The sequence below is a fragment of the Tinamus guttatus genome, unplaced genomic scaffold (genome assembly GCF_059628265.1).
Source record: "Tinamus guttatus ecotype Peru unplaced genomic scaffold, ASM5962826v1 Tinamus_guttatus_pri_ptg000503l, whole genome shotgun sequence".
Lineage (NCBI taxonomy): Eukaryota > Metazoa > Chordata > Aves > Tinamiformes > Tinamidae > Tinamus > Tinamus guttatus.
In genome coordinates, this window is record NW_028289037.1 from 3,693,206 (window position 1) to 3,713,703 (window position 20,498).

Genomic DNA, 20,498 nt, shown 5'->3' on the forward strand with positions numbered 1-20,498 from the left:
TACATGGGTCAAGAAAAGAAAAATACAGATTGATTGCTTTTCATTCCTGTTAGATCCCTTTGCGATTCAGCATGGGAGCTGCAGGTAACACTATTCAAATCAGCAAAGTCTTGAGGTAAGTTCAGTGACAGTGCAGCATTGCAAAATAGCTTGCATTAATTCACCTAAAGAACATATCTTATCTGATTGATATTTATCAATTTCCCCTAAAGATTAACATTCTTCTCCTCTTCTATGGAATTTTAGTAACAGGTATACCAAAGGTCCCACACTGAACAACCACATTTTCTGTGAAAATGAAAAACTAACCCAAAAGTGTTACCTTAGCCAAAAGTTAGAAACCTAGCACTCTGATGATGCTCTTCATACAGACTTTCCAATGCCGGAGTCAGGTATTTGGCTACATCATATACTTTTGCCTCTGAAAAAGAACACTGGATTTGTACAATCTTAAACTGTGCTCTTTGACCTTTTCCGATTACCGCTACTCACTCAACCTTCTCAAGATGAATGGTGGGTATCTTTGTCCAAGACAGTCCATTCAGCAATCACAATATTTCCCATAAGTTAGATAAATTGAGCGGTCACTTAACAGGGAGAAAGGTCAACATCAATTGCACCAAAGGTCACTCAGCCCAGTTATCACGTACTGTATTAAATTGTCATCAGATCTGGCCAGTGGTTTCATCAATAAGTCACACACTCAGAAAGAGCGCGAGTGCTAGAAACTGGTTTGCTCACAGCTGCTGTGTAACGCCACCGGAGCGAAGGCCACCGTGTAAACGGAAGGCAACTAAAGCTTTGATTTAATCCGCCTGGAAGCAAAGCAACGGGAATGGAAAGGCCTAATAAATTGCTCCTACCCACACAGTCACTGTACTACGAACTACCATTTTGGGTGCTCTTATGGTCACTGTGGGAACACTTTGTTTTCCCAAGATCTTTGGAATTACTGGTCAGTTCAGGTCAAACCTCACTCTTTGCTTTCACATCTGAGAAAGTTACGAGAGTAACAATACTTCCCTTAAGCATTAGAGCAAAGTAAAGATGACTAATAAGCAACCTCTAATACAGAGAACAACTCCAGAACTGTTTTAATCCAGTTACTACCAAACTCCCACACATTAGAAAAAGCTTTTATCTTATATCGGAAGAAAATGCTTTCATTGTTCAAAAATGCTACTATTTTATGAAATCAAAATAATTCAAAAAATCCATAAATCATCATAAATGTGAAGAGTTTAGGTGTGAAATATTTACACAATTTACAGCCATGTATATCACCAAAAAAAAATTGATCTTTGTAATGTTTTTTGAGACACAAATAACTACTTCTTTATCTACTAAAAGTGAGCTCTATGCGTTACAAAAATATCACACCAGGTGTATTTTTGTTTAGGGTTTCAAACAGTTAACTGAAGTTACATATATTTCTCAATAATATTCATACTTAAATCTCTCTCATATTTTCAAGCAAATCCTAATGTACTTTTCAGACAAACCACTCTGGCAACAAATTTGAAAGTGAATGCCTGAACATCTACAGACAAAATATATATACACTGCCTACTCAGGAATTCGCACTCTAACAGCTGGTGTTGCATCCAGTCAGGAAAGACAGGCAATACCATATAGCATATTTTTCTTAACACAGTTCAAAGTACTGAATATCCAAAACACCATACTTAGGTAGGGGAAAGCAGGGGTGGAAATCCATCCATCACTCATAATTAATCTGCTCTTTAACAATTTATTTAACTTTATTCCTACTATGAGTTTTTACCTAAATATATTGGGGATTAACAGTATGATTTTAACTCTACTTAAGTACAGCAAAATTATTTTCCATTAATAAATCACTGTTTACGGAAGGTTGCCTTACAAAACTCATTACTTCTAAGTTTTTTTTTTCTTTTTGCAGCTAAATGAATAGTCACACCTTCCTTTCATATTTTGCTCAAGCTTGTATCCCTGTGGTAGAACGATTCTTTACCTACCCATATTGTATGTAAAAGCTAAATAAGGATACTAAATTGAAAAATATCTTTTCACTTTAAAAGTGAAAAAAAACAACAAGAAAGCCTGACCAAAAATATAAAAAATAATTACTTAATTACTAATTCATCAAAACACATTGCACATATATGACCTTTAAAATTAAAATGGGCATTGCTTTTATGCTTCTAGGAAAATTTCCATATCTTCACCAGTGCTGAAGACTGATGCCCAGGCAGATAAAAGCAGAAGCTTGGAATCATACTGAATTGTTTCTGTTCAAAGCTAGCTGTCATGCATTATGTTTTAGTTTTGAAATTTTTTGTTCAAAACGGTATTTGAAACAACACATTATTGTTTTGAAACCTTTAAGACTAATTTTTTTCTAAAAGATGCATGCTTTCTCTGCCTTGAAAATGGAACAACAATGAAAAACTTTATCAAAATATAAAATTTTTGCCAACAACAGCTGTACAAAAGTGAGCCAGGTCCAAAATGTTCATCGGGTAGATATCATGTAGTGAAGATGATCTTCACTGCACTTACTTCAGGGAGAAAAAAAAAAAAAAAGAGAGAGAGAGAAATGGATTAGAACTTAAGCTATCAACAAGTATAGTAACTAGAAACTAACAAGAACCTACATTGAAAGCATCCCAGTTTGTCAGCAAAAGAATACAATTTAAAAAGTAAAGGATGTCAAAACAATCTGTTAATAAAAAGCCCCTGTTTCTGTAGATATGGTTACCAAGCCTGCCTACTAAAATTACACTGGCATTATAATACAAAACCAATTCTATCAGACATCCATATTTATGGATGACAAAGGATAACCATTCCTCCAAAACAAGAAGAAACAAATTGGGGAAGAAAAAACCTTCTTATACTAACCTTTCCTATAATAAAGGATTAAGTTTATACTAAGAGCTTCCAGTTGTATCTTGCTTACATTTATCTTCATAAAGTGAAGCAAAAGTTGTGAACTCTTAATGCCACATATTTGATGGCATCATTGGCACTACACATGACAAGGTGGCTTGTAAACCAGGAGGTGGAGCATAACGAGACAATGTAGTTCTAGCAATTCACTACTCTGGCATTCCTGGTGACTTGAACATCCTCAGGCTCTAAAAAAACTGCAGTAAATGTCTTCTGAACCACTATTAGCCTTTGCAGAGTTGCTGAATATTCAGATAGGGTTTTGCATCACCAGCAATGAGATACTTAACATTTCTGAGCTGAAGATCTAGAAGAGCATTAATAAAAAGGGCAAAATGATTTAGGCTTTGCTTTTCAATTTCATTTAATCTTTATTAAAAATTCTCAGGTGTTGGCGGCATGAGAAAAAAATACATTGTGTTTATTTCTCCCTTTCATTTTTCTCCTTTGAAGTGACCTTTGTGTGGCATCCATCAGCATACTGAGACAGAAGAAGATTAGGGGATAGAAGTGCTGGTACATGTGGCTTGAGAAACTGGGGCAAGAAACTGAAATCAATTATCCCCATCAAAAAAAAAAAAAAGTTGTATAAGACCGATCAAAACTTATAGAGAGTATATAACTTATGAAAACTCTATATATGAACACTGAATTTCATATAACTCATCCAAATGCTTCATTACACTTTTAATCCCATTAAGCATCTTAGCTAACCAGAAGATCTATATTGCACCTTCAAACACAAAAATCCAGGTGCATCAGATCAAGTGGATACTATCCTGCTCTGAAGCCATGTTGCTATCAGAAGTGCAGGCCCTTGTTTCTTTTGTTTTTAAACATGCACAATGGACTTTCAGTGAGAAGTTCCAAACTTAACTAAATCAGGATTTAAAAGTGAACTCAGTAGTTTGAAATTATGTGCATCTGGGCAACGATCACAACTCTGCAGGAACTAATTCTCTACCTGAAGTCAGAAGATAAAGTCACATTAAAGCAACATGAGGAATCGTTATATAAACAGCAGATACTGTGTTGCTCCGCATAGCTCTAATAGGCTGATATATCAAAAAAAAATAGAAAAAAGAAAAAGAAAAAAAGAAAGATTAGAGTGCACTAAGGAGGGTTCAACTAGGTGACCGCCAAGGGGCATAACAGCTGACAAATACTCTTCCTGAGGAATCCTGTCATAAGTGGACAAAGAGGATTACAGAAAAAGGTGAAAGCTATAAACATTCAGACCATAGCTTAGTCTTTCCATAAAGGGATAGAAATCCCACTGTGGAATATACTCACAGTAAACATAAAGCAGTGCTTGGGAAAGAAAGGCAAATTGGAAAGGAAGAAGAGAGAAAGGGTAGCTATTCAGCCTCATTACATTTTTCATTGGGAGAAGTATCATAGTTTGAACAGTTCCTTTTTCATTAGTGTTCTTTTTAATATTGACATCCAACCAATTATGTTCAAACTAATTCCCAGAATACTGAGAAAATGTAAGTGGTTTAAGAACTTTTTTCAGATTAATGAACTGCATTATTTTTCATTAGAAGCTGCAGCGTGCTTGAAAACACAGAGTGTGGGGGGAGAAAATGCCCTGAAAAGCAAGGATTCTCCAAAAAGCCCTTGGCTTTCTTAATGACCTTCTATTTTTCTCATCTTCAGGGAGCCTTCTTCATCTTTACTTTAAAAATTCAAAACCAAACTCAACACTACTACTTCAAATGCACTCCTTGTTCATAACGAACTACAACAAATTAGATGAGCGTTCTGTGCGTTAGCTCCAGACACAGATGAAATGATGCAACACCCAAGTAAATTATTTACCTCTTTATTGCCATGCCCTCTTTCACATTCTACATTTTTTAATGTTATTTTTCCTTGATCTTCTATTTATTAGACTGTTTACCCTATCTAGGTTAAGTTAAATCTATAATGCATTAAAGATTTAGCATACCTGCGCCAAGGCTGACTTCTTTCCTTGTAAAAAGCTATAATGCCAAAAAGTTGGTTATTTTTTAATTGAAAACAAAGTAATATATTAACTGTTTGGTAACAGAAAACAGGACAGTTCTGTTCTTTGAATTTTTAATATATTTTTGTTTCCTTTCCAAAATAAATCTTAAATGGTGACATTTGCATAAAAGGTAAAGAATGCCTGTCTTAAATTGAAGAGAAACTGCAACACTGAGTTGTGTTAGCTGAGAATAGAAGCATTACACAGACTAAGAACAACTCATTTTTCCTTTTAATATTCTGTCTTAATTAAGATATATCTTTTCTTCCTCTCAAGTTCTCTTTTCCATCCAGGATTTTTTTAATGAATAACTGTCTGGGTGCTACTGGCTCTAGGGAAATTACATACCAACTGTATTCCATTCACAGCATAAAAATATGAAAATTTCCAGATAACAATGTTTACTTGCTATTAAAAACAACATATTTTGAAGGATATGGGCATATATTGAAGGCTTTCTTCTAAAGGTAGTAAGACCTCAGTTCAGAAGACCTACATGCAACCTTTGCAAGAACTACATAAATTGTTTGCTTACAAAAAAATGGACTTTAGTAATAAATCAATATTTAATAGTATTTTTACACTACAATCATTTACATGCAAAGTAGCATCTGTGTATGAACAAAATATAGTACCTAATGTAATCTCAGAAATGCAGGTTCACTGCTGAATCTCTATTTCTAGCCTAAAATAATGTTAGTGATTTCTCATGCATATGAAAACAGTTATGTTCTATTTCTTGAATGGTAGTTATGAAGACATTATATAAGGAAGAATTTGGGGGGGGGGGGTTGAGAGTTTTTTTTTTTCTATTTGCACAGCAGTAATTTAAAGCCATATAAGAAAAAACAATTTAATTTATAATAATTATAACCAATATATATACTCACCAGCTTGATTTATTCCTTAAAGTGACTTGAGATGGACACCAAGGAGCTTTTAAAGCAACATAAATAGAAGACAAAACTAAATATTTCTTAATATCAAATATGGAAATCACCTGCAGAAATCTGTCATGGTAGCTCCTAAAGCACTTGCTGAGTTTTAGAGATTGCATTTCTGCACAGTGAGGTCCACTGACATTTCCCGAAGGTCCCTGCAAAGACCAGGAAGTACAGTGGATAGAAAATAACCCAAATTTCCTATTTTCATGGTTCAGGTACTCAAACTATTCCCAAGGTGTTCTTTTTCATAAATCAAGCTGAAACATGAACAGCCACAAGCCATTCATCCACGTCAGGTTAAAGACTACAAATCTTCCTGGTATGCTCATTCACTTTGTCACTCGCCCTCCTCCTCCTTTTATTATCTTTTGCGTGGCACACAGCAGATCTTACACGAACAGTAGTAGAGCCAAGCTGGTCTTCCCAGTGCTGCTCTCTAACAAAACAAAGCTGCCAGTTTCATTTAGGATCACAAAAGAGCTTTTCAGCATCAATTTTCAAATGATTCCTTTTGCTAATAGAAAGCCAAGTAGCAGAAAAGCTACAATTTCTCCAAATAAGTTAGTGGTATATAAAAATTTTACTTTGTTATTAGATGTAAACACAAATACATTTAAGATACGCTATTGCTTTAGGCATCAAGTGCAAACCTATGTAACCTCTCAGGAAGGAATGTGGATTTTAAGATGCTTCTACTGGAGCCATGTAGCACTATTCTCTAGTATTTTCAGACCAGCCCATACATGTCTACATACACAAGCTGGCACACCTTTGTGTAAGTGTTATTGGAAAGGACATTAAGAAAAATTTCAGAACTTTTTCATCAGAAAGCTAATGCTTATTTAAAAAATAAAGTTTGTATCTGTTCACATAGCTTTTGTACTCTCCCTTCAGCTTTGTGCTTTTTCAAATCTGTTTTAAATGTCTGCAGTGAACAGAATAGAGCTGGCTGATTGCTTGGCACTTGCAATTCAAATCTTGTGCTTTCCACTCATGCAACTTTCTTCTTCCTGCTTTCTCGTCTAGTCTCTTCTATTTCATCCTTTTTACCTTGCATATGGCAACAATTACACATGCTTAAGTGTTGGTTTCCTGGAAATTATACACAGCTATATCACAAAAACATAACTCTCATGATTTCTTCATGTTTTGTTTTTTGCACCGCACTTTGACTCCTACAGAAAACTACACTCCCACAAGCATATAGATGGTGAACCAGGTTCTCAAATGTCACTGCTACAGACCATTAGCAGAGCTGAGACAGCGTTCAGGAGTCAGTCTTTTTTTCTGTTTTGCTGTTCCCTCATACAAGATATGACAATCTTATGGTAATGCCTTTTTCATTCTTCCTCATCCCTTCCTCTAATCATGGCATTATCCTGACAAAATATTATACACAAGTAAGTACAACAGAATAAAACAAAACAAAATTAATTACATTATATACTTGAATCAATCATCAGAAAAGTGAAAAACACGTGAAACATGTACATAACACAACCGATCTTTGAGGATAGTCAGGTACATCTAGACTAAATTCAAAACAAGAGTTTTGCTCTTATGTGTCATCACCACATTTGTGAATATGCAAATGCTAACATTTAAACACATTCTACTATCACAAATATTTTTCTTCCAACAGTGCCCTTTAGAACTACTACACAGACAATGCTGCTTCCAAGTTTTTTCATAACATTGTTTTCCTGTGAAAGTTTCTCTTGTATTATATTCTAATACGGCACCTTGAACATATCTATCTGAACTATTTTTGGCACTTTATATAATCTGAATGTCCTTCTGAATGTTAATCATTTACCTGGTGAAGAGCATGTCTTTAAAGTTCAAATTATATCGCTTTGCATAAGGCTGCACTACACAGGAACACCAGCACTTGAAGGGGATTCAGTTGTGCTAGGCACTGTACAAACACAAGTCATTATAAAGCAATATCTTTGTTCCATTCTTTATTTCTCTAATGGCTGAGTTGTAAAATAGCTACTCTCAAACACAATTAGGGAGAGTTATATTGTCGCTCAGTAATATAACCATTTCATTTTGCATAACACAGGAGGTAGAAACTAATAACAAATCTCATTAAGAAATTTCTCATCGGACTAACAGATGCCATCCATCTTTTAAAATGTGTAAATATGTCTCATTGCATTAGCAACCATTTCCAATTAATATCCTTCTAATCACTTTATGCAATATAAACAGCCTAGACAAAACAGCTAACTTGTTATCCCTTTTGTTCTCTCTCAAAATACCTATAGAGAAGCCCAGCAAGTACTTGGACATTTGCTGTTTGCAACAGCACCTTTCAGGATGGGTCACACAGAGGAAGGGACCGCTTGGGACACGCAGTGCTAAGGACAGTGTCACGTGCAAATGCATCAGTCCTTCCTTCTCTATTCCACAGACATGGAATAAAGCACCAAAACAACCTCGGCATCGCCCACAAAAAGCAGAAAAGTAAATTCTAAAAATAGACACTGTGATCTACTGACAACTCCCAGAAATGTCAACCACATCCAAACACGCAGCGCTGCTGAAAGCTGCAAAGATGTGCAGCACTCTGTGGCATTAATATAAAAGAGGTAAGTAATGGGATTTCTGGGAGAGTTTAATTTATGCTAGAGGCAGTGAAACTGATACAGTTGCACTCATATTTCAGGCTCATTTTTTATAAATCTTTTTTCTTGGTACATCTTCTGTCTTGCTAAGCAGGGAAATTCATAGCTCAAGAAAAAGGAAAACTTTTAGGAAATAATGTATTTTTGAGGGCCTCTGAATATATTTCATATAATTCTTTCAATATTTTAACTATTTAAATAATATAATTTTACTGTCTCACTAGAGAGAAATAGATAAAAGAAAGAAAAAAGAAATCACAAAGAAATCACAAAGCAATGCAACCATTGTGTCCAATTCCAGGCTACACCACCCCATTGCTTCCTCTGAGAGCCAATGCAATACGACAGAAAAACCCACTAATGTCAAGTTAAAACCCGGAAAAAACTCTTTATCCTCCTAAGCAAGCCACTATTAGTGTTTTTTTTTTTTTTTACTTCCTCTGATTTTACCTGCCTAAGAAAGAGGAAGAGTGACTTCAAGTAAATCATTCACAAGGTTATCATAGGTTTAGAAAAAAGTGCCTCAGCCCCTTCACAAGGAGAGGCTTGGTTTGCAGACAGAACACAGAAACAGTAGAGGGAAAAATATGTGTATATATATATGTATATGTGTGTGCATATATGTATAAATGAAGAAAGTTGTTAACGCAGCAATAGACCATCAATATGCAGATTTTATTCTCCTAAAAACTAGAAAGTACTTTCTCAACTGCTGTACTTAGTCTTATAGTCAATTCCACCTACATCATCAGAAGTATCACCTAAACCTATAAACTCCTACTCATCTTTGAGAAGAAACCTTTATATTATAAGAATCAGACATTCTATTAAATATGTATTTATTTTGTTAAAATTTCCGTGGTTTTGACATCTGAACTGAATGGATGACTAGGATGATAAAACCTGCTGGTGTAGTTAGAAGCCGTAAGGTTAAACCCTCATCCGTAAGATATTAATAGACAGACTTAATCCAGCACTGCAGCAGCCAGCCAACAGCACAAACCACCCCTAGCTCTTGCGGGATTCCCACATTCCGGTATCCCCATAACTGTGGGATTCAGTTTACCCAGTTAGCATAAGCACTCCAGGGCACTTGCTGAAGAACAAGCCCGACGTTCGCAGCTTCCAGTACACGATCAACTACCCAGCTACTTTTCCGAGAGCTTCAAAATGCTTCTCCACAAGTGAGGGCAAACATTAGTCCAGGGTATAAGTCTCTACTTAACATAAATGGGTCACGTAAGATGAGCCCCACCTGTTTCTTATCACTCAAAGGATTCTATTTCTATTTCCATATTTCAAATACAGAAAAATTACTGCATAAGAAAATACACTGTTAAGGCAGCACAATTTATTTTCAAATACTTAATAATTTACTCTGGTTTTGTTAAATAATGACAGATTACTAAACATTTATAAATAACTTCCTTAAAGCAATCATTTTCTGCCCCTCTGCCAAGTGTTTTGTTGCTAAGCGGCACTAAAAAAAAATATTTCACGTTGATCAAAGACTTAATACTTCCTTTCCACAATTTCTGTTGAATAAAAAATCTGAGGGGATATTATACAAATGAGGACATGTAAATAAGAGTGATGATCGTGCCTAATGAAAATGAACATTTCTGTATTCAAGTCATAGATAGAAAAATCCCATTTGACTACATGAAAGCCAGGTTTGACAGGGAGACAAGCAGTAAACAGTGCGGTTGCTTAGACACACATTATGTAATAAAGGTGATAAATTTTAATTCTAATTAATATGAATTTATACATTACATATTTATAACCCACATTCAGTCCTAGAGGATCGTTTATATTAAAGAGAACTTAAAGTCAAAGTCAAATAGAAGTAAAGAGTCTTTATCACATAGTGTTTGAACAATCTTTACTCTTTGAACAGACGAAATGCAGCTTTTACTAATATGCCTTTCACCTAATTCTGTATCCAAAGGCCTGAGAATCAAAGAGATGAAATCTGGAAGCAAAAAAAAAAAAAAAAAAAAAAAAAAAAAAAAAAAAGAACCACCATAGTTGAAATAGTTGAAAAATCTTGACCTCTCCTTCTGTTCTCATGGATGCATAGGTGCCAGCTCAGGCTCACGTGCCATAAGCAGAGCTCTTCTTCCCCGTGAAGACGTCCTCATTACCCTCTCATCGTACGGACGACCAGTGCATTTCCTTCCTGCCAGTCAGGCCTCTAGTTTCTCATTTAGACTCTTCCCTAGGTCTTCACATCTAATCCGTCCCTTCAGATCATTTCTTCATAATCTCTTTAAAATAAGGACTTTTCTATTTACTGACACAGGCTTATCTGCCTCTCGTCTCAAGCCGTAATCACTGCAAAACTCTTTACTGTGGTTTGAAAAAACAAACAAACAAACAAACAAACAAACACACTGCATCACCCTTGAGAAAAATGCTGAATTTTCTGCTCTACAATGGCAAGGCTTCAGTAAACAGGCTGACCCAACACTTCTAAGGCAAGTACGCTAACCAGAAGGCCGTGGAACCGAGGAAGGCCTTTCCTCCCTCTTCTTCTGTGGTGACTCCCACGAGGAGGCACTTTGGGATGTCTGCAGGGCCTGCCGGCCTGAGCTCTGGGAGCAACTGCTGTCCCTGAAACAGAACAGGTTGATGGGAACAGCAGCTCTCGGGACGTGAGGAAGATTAAATGAGGATATTTTAAGCACTGAAATTTATGCATGCTAGCCACCAGTGGTGGAAGATGAGGGGTCCTAGGCAAAGCATTTGAACCCGATACTTTCTTTTTTAAAAAAAAAAAAAAAAAAAAGTATTGATTTGAACATACATTTCTATACCCAAATTCCTTTTATTCCTTTCCTTTGCTTTTATTCTCCTCTTTTGAAGAGATTATCTAACGACTCATTTTCAACCACTGAGATGCAGCTAGAAACATAAAAAAAGGGATACTTAAGAGTTTTCTTCTGGAAAGCAAGACTTTTCACTTTCTGTTAAAAAGGCACAGTTGCCGACAGAAAGTTTATTAATAAAGTTCCAACAAATTCATTAAAAAGACCAGGAAAACATCCAGCTGGAGTTGTTACGCTGACCAAATCTTCAGATGACAAAATCGCAGCCAGCAGAAATGATTCAGCACAGCTCTACTGACTTACCCTGGGATCTGATCAATACCCTTTAAAACAGATAATGGTGGTAAATGCACTGCCTCTTGGATTTTTTTTTTCTTATGACCTATTTCGCTCCTGAGATATCAATCCAACGCGGCGCCTTCCACTTCAAAGACGTAACACGCATTACTTCAGACTGTCAGAAGGAGCTATTTTACAATGTGATCAAACCTTGCTGATTTTGTGTAGCTCTACAGTAATTATATTAGCAACCATGGGCAGGCATTACACCCAGCGCTGACAGCACATCACACATCACAATCTCAGTTGACTTAATGAAAACTAATGAACCACAAGGTAGAAAGAAGTAAAGGAGAATTCTGATGTGGCAAGAAATGTCTCTGCTTAGTCAATGGTGTGTGGAAATGGTATATTTGTGGCTTGCATTGTGATATGACAGTTGCAAACCAAGAAAAATATGCATTTTCTTCTCTTGGATTAGTGATTATTACTTCGCAATCTTTACTTAGGAATCAGCACTCCTCCTTTTGCATGAAAAACACAGATACATCAAACAAACTCTTAGTAAAAAAAAAAGAAAAAAAAAAGAAAAAACACATTACCAGCTGTGTCCTGAATATGAAAATTTCAGTTTAAAAAATAAATTGGACAATGAAATTTAGTAGACGTTAACGCACAAGCAACTTTCACTGAATTATGGCACATAATTTTTTTTTGATGTCTATGTAGGAACAATACAATAAGCTTTATAATAGTTATGGTAGGATAATAATATGAATAAAATTAGCACATTTCAGGAACTCCCAGAAGTTCAGTATGACAGTATAGAATTTGAACCAATGAACTATTCATTGCAAATGAAATCAGCAGAATCAGAGAAAAGCAACCACTAAGCAATACAATAGGTTATTCAGTGGAAGCAAAGTTTTCAATGATCTAGAGAAGGAATTTACATTTTGAAATGTATCATTTGATCATCATTAGCACAGAAATTACAAGCAATAACATGTTTGGCCCTCAAGAAATATTCAAAGTAAAGGTGCAATTTTAACTTGTACCATAATTTTCTCAACTTTTAATGCCATAAGAAAGTTCTCTCCATGCTGCCAATTTGCTTTTTGCTTTGTACATGAAGAAAACCTTCATTTTGCAAAATCATTAAGAAACAGAATAGATTAACATCCCTGTTGCTAATTCTTTCAGCTTCCAAACTCAACACCGTGTGCTCGCTTTAGTGAAATCAAAGCCCTTCATCACCACAGCTGCTCTTTGGACTTGCTCGTAACTTCTGTTCTCAACTTCAAATCATCAAGTGGAAATCATTTCTGGGAGTCTAGCTTTTCATCATTCTGCTATAAGAACAAGTTATTCTGCACATACAAAGACTTTGCTTAAGTTTGTATTAAAGAAACCAGATAGCTGTGCTCAGTGAGAACACCAAGTGAAGTCTGTTTTTATTCTATGTTTATATGTGCAAAAAAAAATGCACACAACTTGTCTGCATGGCACACAATGTGAATGTTTGGTAAGATATATAAGCTTTAAGCTGTACCTCTGATCATCTTGTCTATGAATTATGTCCATCTAAATACCATGCGGAACATAGAAGGTCCATTTTACCATATTCCAGCAAAAATATACAAAAGCCAATACCCATCCTCACAGGAGCAAAATTTCAGAAAGTTATGAAAGTCAGAACTTCAAAATCACTTCAATTGGAGAAGTAAAAATAGTCATTTTTACTTCTAGTAATGGCATACATCTCACCTAATGAGACTGGCTGATGCTGAAGTTGGAAAGTACCAGTGGTGACCACCTAACCCAGGCCCCTTGCTCAGAGCAGGGTCAGCCAGATAACAGCAGGTTACACTGTCAGGGCTGTATCAACGTTAATTAAACCTCCAAATGTTTAATCTGGGCATCACACACTCCTCATATTTTTATGGCAGCAGACAGGAAGAGCACGGCAGCAGATGGGTTATAGGTTGAGAGTAAACAATTCATATTTGAATAGAAGAAAAAAGTCAATCCCAAAAGAATAAAATATTGGGAAACAGTAATGGGTACTACAGCTGGCATTTTCTAGGAGAAAGACTGTTGCAGCTCAAAAGTTATAACCCTTGTAGATCACCAGGGCATCTTAAGAAAACATGCTGCAGCAGCGCAGTATAGAGGTCACAAAGAAAGATCTTACACAAAGTTTTTTTTTTTTTTTTCAAAAAAAATCTTTAGGAAAAAAAAAGCAGACATATGCAAGGCAAACAGCCAAAAGCTGATGCCAGGCTATCTTCAGTAACAAAAATAGTATATTTCTCAGAGACTGGACATATTTCACCACTAACAGATGCCAAAAAAGAATGTAATCAAACTGATTTTCTAGGCGCTATCTTAGCCAACTTTACCAGCATGAAACGATATCAAGGATTTATCAAGGATTCTAGATGCATCACAGTACTTTCTTCTTCCCAAAAGAAACACAGGCAATCTCAAAAAACAAAATGAAACAAAAGAACAAGGAGATTATAACCAGCTGAAGCAAAATATAAGTGCATACAGCACCAAAGCCAAAAGTTTATCATATGACACCAGAAAGTTCCAGTCTTTCACCCAAGTTACTCTGCTTCCTTTTTTTACCAGCCTAGACCTAATTTTATAAATCACAGGAAATTGAAAGGCAGTAGGTTCTGTTGAAACTAATCCATTTCTGGGAAAGACAGACTAGATTCATCAAGGCACAAGCCACTTTTAAGAGCTTCCCTAGTTTAAGAGTAAGAAATAATTAAGAAATATGCTACACGTTTCAAATACAGATTTTGTTTGATTGGCAAACAAACAAGAAACAGTTGAGATGAAGGGCAGAGGAAAAAAATGCCACCAGCAAATCTAATTAGAAGCAGAATCCAGTCTTCTGATAGACTAGTCTATTCAGTGAATATTGCTGTTTAGTGTTTGAAAAGAGCCACTCAGAGACTTGATTTTCTCATATCATTGTCAAATTAATAGTTAAAAATTACACAGTGAACATGCTTATCCTATTCCTTAGTGTTAGGACAGCAGAGAACACAGAAGGAAAAGCTCAGGAGAAGAACTACCTTCTTGTATTATATCCTGTTCTAAAACAAAGTTCTTCAAGACTGGTCTTTGTCATCTACAAAGATGGGGCGAGGAATCAAAAGCCAACCCATTTTCTCCCTTGGTGGTTTAACTGAGATGACTTCAGAGCACATGTACTATATGCAAAGTAAATGGAATCACTCCACAGCAACTTGACAGTTCAAGATTGTTAGCTGACTACAATAACTACTCTCAAACTATGTTATTATTTTAACATTCCTAAATACCAGCTATTAAGTTACTAAATGAAGACATGAGAAAATGCTAGTTTATTATATTGATAGCTAGCAACTTTATTGCGTATAGGTATGCATTTTCTCTATTCTTATGTGAGTATCACATGTTTATAAATCTGTAAGTGGAGTGGCATTTGTCAATGGTTCAAAAGGAAAGAAAAAAAAAGGGAGGGGGTGTCGATCAGTGTAATTGCACTACCCATCATTCAGTAGCAAGTGAAAGTTGCAAAGGATTTTCTCCTCTTCAGATTTCTCTTTCTAGTGTTATTGGAAAGCTCGTCTTCTTCTTTAAATTAATTCCCTTTTAATCTCCTCCCTGAACTGCTGGAGAGACACAGGCTCTTAAAAAATTCAGGATATCAGTGTAATTGTAAATTGATCTGTTTCTGTGGCAGAAGGCTGGGGCCTTCCATCCAGGAAAAAGACATCTCAAAGTTGTTTTCCAGACAAATGATTAATTTGTACTCTCTCTTACTACATCATTGTATTAATGGAAAAGCAATTTTTAAACAAACTACTAGTTTTTCAATCTCTTATGCCTGGCAATATACAGTGAAAAGGGAAAAAAAAATCACCAAAGATACTGTAAAGTGTAATTGTAAACTGGCTTGAAATTTTTAAATTTCCTAAAGGAGACTTTTAATCTACCTAAATAGGAACCAACTTTATATGTCAGTGCTAAAACGTACATATTCATCATTCATAAATTCTGAATTGAGTCAATATATTAACAGAAGCATGAAAATCCCCTACCGATTTTTAACGCAAAGTTAAGGTTGGAAACTGTCACAACTATGCAATCTTAAAAACAGACACGTAACTCATTAGTACCGAAGCAGAAGAAATTATCTATCTAGTGTGGTGCTGAATCTACATAGCCTATTTGCCTTCAGCTCTTCAGTTATGAGATCTGGCATCACTTGGATTATTTCACATAATCCATCATTAGCTTTCACGTGTCCTATATACCGTGCAACAAACCTAAATTTAACAAGCCCAACTCTCCATCAATTACTACATTTAATATATTACATGTCAGCATAGAGCATAAAGATTAGACATGCTGGATTACATCTTTGCAAAATGTCAATATTTTTGAGCTCTGTTAGCACTGCTGACTGTTACTGAAGCAAATTTTCCTTTTCATTGTTGACAGGCACTAATGCCCTGACCTCTGCTATTCACAGACAGCGCAGGGCTATTGAACAAAATGAAAACACAGGAAAAAAAGCAAAGCAAAGCCAGTAGCAATGCCACAGAGTCACTATTGTTTTTTAATTGCTGCGTTTGCTGGTGAAGGGACCCCTGTGAGATGCCCTAGTTTGTTTCCCTAGAACCCCCCCCAAGTTAAGCGTTACTGATCTAGGCTTGACCCCTCTCCCAACGTGCGCAAAGCCCACAAACAGATTATTACTTGCGACTAAAAATAAACGCCACGCAGCTCTGCTAGCGCGGCATCCTTACTCACCGGTCTTCCACAGATACACGGAGGAAGTTGCCAGCTCACTTTGCGCGGCGGCGGCGGCCCCAGGGCCCAGCAGCAGGGCCAACAGGACGGCCAGGCACCGGCCGGACAGCGCGGATGCCCCCGGAGCGCAGCCGGGAGCAAGGCGCCCCGCGCTCGCCCCCATGCCTCCGGCCAGCTGCTCCAGCACGGAACCGCGCGGCGACGGTCGAGCCTCCTCCACACGATATCGGCCTCTTCAGAATTTCTTCACGAGGAGCAGCAGACAGGAGCGCTCTCTCCCACTGTTGTGCATGGCAGTTGAAAAGGGGGAAACCTGTTTAACACCGGGGAACAATAGAGTCCGTGCTCGCTGTCGCGGCGGCTGCCGCAGCTATGGTCGCTGCTCCGCACTCTTCCATTCAGCCGCTAGTAGCAGTTTCCCATCAGCTGAAAGAGAGACAGCTGTCCGCAGGGGGCTCCAGCTGACCGAGCAGGTTCTGGGCTCTGCGAGGCAGCAGCAGCAGCATTTACACCAGCTGGAGAGAGTGAGAGACAGAGAAACAGCCATGAGGAGAAACACAAATAAGCCAACGCGGCAACCGCGCCGCAGAGAGCGACAGGGAAAGCCTCCTTGCCAGACAGCCCGCCCTGGAGCATCGCAAACGAGACACACCGGGAACAGAAGAAATCATTGGTGGTCCTGCTTCAGAAATACGAGTCATATAGCCACAGCACTTCTTCATGTATCCACAGTAATATATTGTAGAAGACAGAGCATCAGGCTGTGTTAGCAGGATGTATGCTGTGTTAAATATTTTGTAAATAACAAAATTTAAATGATGGCACATGCATTAAAGAGAGTTTGACTAGCTCACAAAGAGAAATGAAGGAAAAGAAGGAGGGAAAAAAGAAAGAAAGTAAAAGGAAAAGACAACTTTTCCTGCATTTTAGTCAAACGCTTTTCAGGTTACTGCTGATTGCTCACTTACTGCCGGCTACCCTGAGAATGAATGAATATCCAGATATGTAAACGGATATGTATACGTGTGCATAGGTTTAAGTACACCACCTCCCAGACAGAGGAACCCTGTATGTATTAACTAACAGGCAACACAAACAGCCTTTCCTATCCAGAAAGTATGCGCACATACACACATGCATAAATGTCCATCATGTAATTTAAGATAATGTGAAGATCAAGTCATCAATCATTTTTGCAGCATTCAGTTTTACATATAAAAGTATTCAGGACACACAGGGTTGTCATGATGATACCAAAATGTGGAGAGAGACAAAGCTTTTTAAATAGGCATCTTTCTCCCACCCACCCGCCTGCCCATCTCCCAGGGAACAGATGCAGTAACAAGCCCAAGGATCAGGTTTCAAACCTCTTGAAACTGGGAAGCAAGTCGGAAATTATCAAGAAAGCTACCATCATATTCAACAAAAGTTTCATTAAAAAACGTGAGCAACTACAAAGCACACTGGATGAACACAGGAAGCCGAGTTTTAAGATGATGGAGCTATTGTTGCTTAAAGAAGAAACCTTCAGTCAACCTCTCTTGGGACGCCTGTCATTTTGCACAACCTTCCCAGACTCAGCCTTTTCACATGCATTAGATTAAAATCAGATGTGATCAAATAATTCCCAAGTCCTTCCCTGTTTAAATATTCTGACATCAGAGCAAATTAGCAATGTTGAAGGTTGCAAATTCGTCTTTGTTTACTTTCCACTCTGTTACGCCTCTAAGAGGGAATTAAAGGCTCAGGGAGCTCTAGCACCGTGAGGCTGTGATTAAGAGAGATAAGCAAGTGTGGATTACTGTTCCTCAGCTGTTGAAAAACAGGCAACAATCAGGAGATTATAGGTTGATAAGGGATACATAGAAAGTTGTGATCTTAACAAATTTATAGCATCCTGATTCAGAAGTTGTACTCCCAGTTGAAGCACTTTTGGAAATACATTTCATTCACCTCTACTTCATCATATTATATTCACTTTATGAAGCAGACAAAGCCACTTAGCTTGGACTTGGTAGACAGAAGACCACTTTAAGACAAAATGCCCTCCAAGTTCATAATGCACTGCAGTTTCACAGGTAAATTTGGGATTAAGAACAAGTTAGTCACCTTCATATTATTTTAAATGGTAAATAAAGAGATATGAGAATACTTGGAATAATAAAAATAACTCAAGCTGCATAATTTATGAAAAATAAGACTGAGAATTTAAAAAGTGTAAATGAAAACTTTTAAATTCATGAGGAATTCCACAGCAATAGTTTCATTGGCTGGCATGATCGAAGTTAAATGCATACGACTTGTGCAGTCCTTGTTAAAAATAAGAGTAAACGCATTGCAGCTATGCCCCAGAGGAAAAGTCGGCTTTATAGGTTGGCTTGGATAGAAGGCATCCCTTCCAGAGTTGTTAAATACGATGGATTCTACCTGGAATTTTTACGAATCGAGCAAGAAAGCCTCTGCAAATATTCTGTACATGACCCTAGGAAACACACCAGCTGTGTAGTTGACACAGTGGATCAAAGGGATTTTAGTGGAAGACCAAAGCACTAGCATGAGCGGGGCTGTGCACACAGACACAAACATACAAATCTTTTCTTATATTGGCACAACTATATGACCATATACTTTTAAAAATTCATTTTGATACACAGAATACAACTCATATTTACATCCTACTCTTTATGGTTATACTGTTTTTCTGACAACTTGAAAATAATAGAATATATTATCAAATAATTTCACCTCAGTTTTCTTGGTAAAAAGCTACACCATATTAAAATTATTCAGAAATATATCATAAAGACAGAATGGAGGGATAACTGGTAGTACCAGTTGTGCAACTGTATTTGCTCATCTGGAAAAACGACAAAGATTGCTGAAAAGCTATCTTTGGCAAACACTTAACTCCCAAACTACATCAGTTCTTCAGTCAAGATGCTCACTTTCATTTATTCAGGACAGGAAAAGGCCAGTAAAACAACAGGCCAAAAGGCAGGCTCAGGCCAGGAGGCAGAGACGCTCACTAACCTATCTGCTGAAGTTGGACTTCAGCCAGGAAAGACATTATATTCTGACTCCAAGCTTCAGCTGCCATGAACTTCTGAACATACCTATTGCCAAGAGCTGCTGCTACCTTTTTCCACACCACTGTACCCAATATGCTCTTACTCCCTTCCTATTTACATCAGTGAATAAGAAACCTCCCCTGCCATTTAATGGTGTGAACACTATTCCTGGCCCAAACTGACATCTCTTATTCTAGTATAACCTAAGCATCAGAATGTATCCATTAGTATCTTATGGCTTAGATGTCGCAAAATAAATGTTTAAATATTTTCAAAAGCTCCAGACAAAGCAGAAAAATAAACTACAGTCAATATTAACACTCCATACCAAAACACAGCATTGTCTGTATTGTATCTCGGAGCACCAGTGTATGGGTCTCAGTAGATTGATATTAAGGAACATTTGTTCATTTGAGGCACAGCAGCTATGTGAACTATGTAAACAACTCTCATGAACAACTGAAAAGTTAGCATCTTTTTGTTTTCCAGAATCAAATACAACTAATTTTTAAAGTTTTATGAGTAGAGTAACCATAAAAGATTAGAATTCTTTTGTTCATGCTTCCTAGCATTAAACAGCTAGAGGATCACAAAACAAGCATACAGTGACTGTTATGTAGAGAACAGAAAAATGAGAACACGATACAAATTTCTTAGCCTCTGGGTATGAAAAGCTGCCTGCCAAACAGAATCAGCTTGCTACTACTAGCATGTCCCTGTGCTAGGATGCAGTCCTGGGCTGACATCTTTTCCAGTTTATGAAGTGCTGCAAATAAAAGCTTCAGGATCACCTTATCTTCTGAAGATGTCGTATTTCTCTATATAATAAAATCAGAGTACGCAGAAAGCAGAGCAGAGCAAATACAACACATTAGGTTTTAGAGTCAACAATTCTCAACAAAGAGGTGTGCCCAGAATCAATTTTGTCTACATTTGGTTTACTGGTTGAACTTGAAAACCTGGAAATTTTATAAAAGCTCTAA

General features: G+C 37.1%; 1 protein-coding gene across 1 annotated transcript in view; it reads right to left on the reverse strand.

The window, feature by feature from the left end:
* Positions 1 to 16,610, reverse strand: part of THSD7A (thrombospondin type 1 domain containing 7A) — a 169,434-nt gene extending 152,824 nt beyond the window's left edge. The window contains exon 1 of the mRNA XM_088533515.1: positions 16,448 to 16,610. Coding sequence (XP_088389641.1) covers positions 16,448 to 16,610 — 163 coding nt within the window. The remainder of the gene's footprint in view (positions 1 to 16,447) is intronic.
* Positions 16,611 to 20,498: the final 3,888 nt, after the last annotated feature.